Source organism: Gobio gobio (genome assembly GCF_949357685.1).
Source record: "Gobio gobio genome assembly, chromosome: 4".
Lineage (NCBI taxonomy): Eukaryota > Metazoa > Chordata > Actinopteri > Cypriniformes > Gobionidae > Gobio > Gobio gobio.
In genome coordinates, this window is record NC_137100.1 from 11,191,359 (window position 1) to 11,194,170 (window position 2,812).

Sequence of the window (2,812 nt, forward strand, 5' to 3'; positions counted from 1 at the left end):
CAAGATATGCATACAAATATATATGTAGCTTGAGAACAGGGAAACTGTTGACTTCATTCACAATGCTATAAGGGAGTGGCGCTATTTTTGCCGCTAGAGGTCGCTTATACAAAACAAAGTCGTAGCTTGATGACACCTTGATTTTGCGGAATCATGGGAGCTGTTGTCTTATTAACGTTACTGTAGGGTGAACGAAGCAGGGTGTGGCTGAATGCCGTTGGAGCGGAACGAGGCCGCTGGAGCGATTGCGAATGAGAGACGGCTCGAGAGCAGTGGAGCTAACGTAGACTAACCATGTTCCGTACACAACGATGTTCCGTACAGATGAACTTTTACCGCTGATCGCTGGGTAAATACTTCCTGGTCATACATAAACTATATATCTGTGTCATCGTCATTTCTCCCTTTTTCACATCCGATCAAGACAGAGAGCCTACCGCCGTTTGTTCCAGTGAGATTTCAGTAAATTTGCATGGTGCGCCCACTGCGCTTGAAATTGGACGGTGGGGAAGCTGCACGTCAGAGTGCAGCTTGTGTGGGGAGATGACTAGAGCAGCGAAAATGTACATTTTGATTTAATTCATGCTTCTCAGAGTATTACAGTCTTTATTAAATGAATATTATGTTATCACAACTTGTTAAATATATGACCTTTTGTTGAATAAATGCTTTTAAATGGGATTTTTTAAACGTTAAATTGCAGGCGATGACCGCTTGGCGCCACTCAGGCTGAGACAGGCTAGAGTTTTGAAGTTTACACATTGGTTTATCATTAAAAAAAAGTAATCAATGCAAATTGTTTGCCCTTCTTTGTCTTCAGAAATATATGGTAATATTATTCCCCAATGTTTCACAAGGTTCATGCTTAACTCACATGCCATAATTAATATCACGACACAATCATGCGTAGATCGCATGGTTCTCTTATTGAACCTGCAATTAACTTACATTTTAACCAAATAAAAAGGTATTCACCTTTATTATTCATTTAAATTATGTTTTCTTTAGTTAAAATAAACACACAGCTCACAATTTATCAGATAAATGTCACTTTTCGCAGTTGAAATCAAGTTATTCGCTCTGTAAGGAACATCATTGTAACCTGTACGGAACACCGTTAACGCTCATCATCTTCCGTACACCAGCGGAGGAGGTACTTTTCCCCACTTTTCTCAAATATTATTGGTCCAAAAGACATCAATCAAAGTGTGGACTGTCCAATGGGTATTCACCTAGGGAATGATCACACAAACATGCTTGTCTGGCTCTCAACAACGGAGGAGTGGGCGTAGGCGTGCGGTGAATGGCGAAAAGTGTACAGAACATGGTTAGTCTACGTTACCTCTTCTTCTGGTCATGCGTATGTGGGGTAGCATTGTTTTATTAGATTACACTATTTCAGTGTGGAAAGTTATGTTATAATGCTACTCTGTGAGTTCACTCGGCGGCCACTATGAGATAAATGTTGCACAATGCAGTAAGCTAGATCGATATTAGGCATGGTAAAACATGGTATTCGCGGAAAATCAAGAAAACAAGATTTAAACAATAAAGACTAACTGTGTTAGCTATATAACAATGATTTGTTTTCTGGCGCTGAGTGTATTCAAAAAGTTGCTCACCTGTCTACTAAAACAAATAATACATTGAAACGGCTTTGATGTTTCCATGGTTTCCAGAAATCGAGGGTAACGCGAGTGTGATGTCATTGATAGGCGACGCACGGACATGGTCCGTGTCCTGGTTAAAATTCAACAAAATACATAACACTGTTCTAGTGGTTTTTGAATATTTTAATCCCAAAATTGTGCCTATAATAGGCATCATGTCTGGCTCACATTGAATACAACTAATTATGTTGTATAGTGTCATTCAAAACAACTGAAATATCACATTATGGTTATTGTTTTATTTACCATAAAAATAACACAAAATCAGAATCGTTAATAACAACCATGCCTTTCCAGACAGCACTTAGGGATCTCCCTGACAGAAACACTGTTGTGTTCCCTTGTCTCGTATCATATTTGCTCTTATTAGGCTGCTGCTGGTGATGGCCTGAATCTCTCGACCTCCTTAGTAGGTTGTCTGCAGCACATATCGAGCTGTCAAATCTACACGACGGCTGTGTGTCAAATCCCAGTGATCTACCAATCGAGGCAGTATTTCTGGGGCATCATTAGAGGGCCTGTGACACACATAATTGCAGTATAGGCAAGCAACTCACTAGGTTTTGATACACAGTCGACATCTAGCTGCTTGACTTAGCTACGAGCTCCGGTCTGAACTGCACGTATCATTACCATTCTCACCAAAACAGCTCAACCTGGTAACATGCAACTGGAGCAGCTATGCGGATAACTAGTTATGCAACCATTCCCAACCACACAAATAGAACATGTTAAGCTATTAACGTAAAACAAGCTGGAAATCTCAAACTCACCATTTTGCCTCCGCGAGTGCGCAGGACAGCTGCAGGCGGCTAACGCTAACAAACTCGAGCCTAACGGGCCTGTGCGACAAACGCACAGCTGACAGCGGTATAGGAGTACACAACACTCCTTCCCATTATTTGCAGGTGCACTATGTTCTCAAAACGGGGTTTTACTTGGCCTTTGCGTCTATAACGAGCTGCTGGTTGACGGAAACTGACGGGAGATGTCTTCTGTGTTTAGGAACCAGCACAACCAATCGCGTTACTTTCACTTCTCTACGCACGCACCGATCACGCGTGGCGGGGCTTAACACAGAGCAAAGCCTGTCATTGGCTTATGTAAACAAACGGAGGCTGTAATTGGACGGTGCTCCTGTC

The 2,812-nt window shown here is 41.8% G+C and overlaps 1 protein-coding gene across 1 annotated transcript in view; it reads right to left on the reverse strand.

The window, feature by feature from the left end:
- tmem248 (transmembrane protein 248) overlaps positions 1-2,716 on the reverse strand; it is a 28,647-nt gene extending 25,931 nt beyond the window's left edge. The window contains exon 1 of the mRNA XM_079814802.1: positions 2,444-2,716. Coding sequence (XP_079670928.1) covers positions 2,444-2,446 — 3 coding nt within the window. The 5' untranslated portion in view covers positions 2,447-2,716. The remainder of the gene's footprint in view (positions 1-2,443) is intronic.
- Between the last annotated feature and the right edge of the window lie 96 nt (positions 2,717-2,812).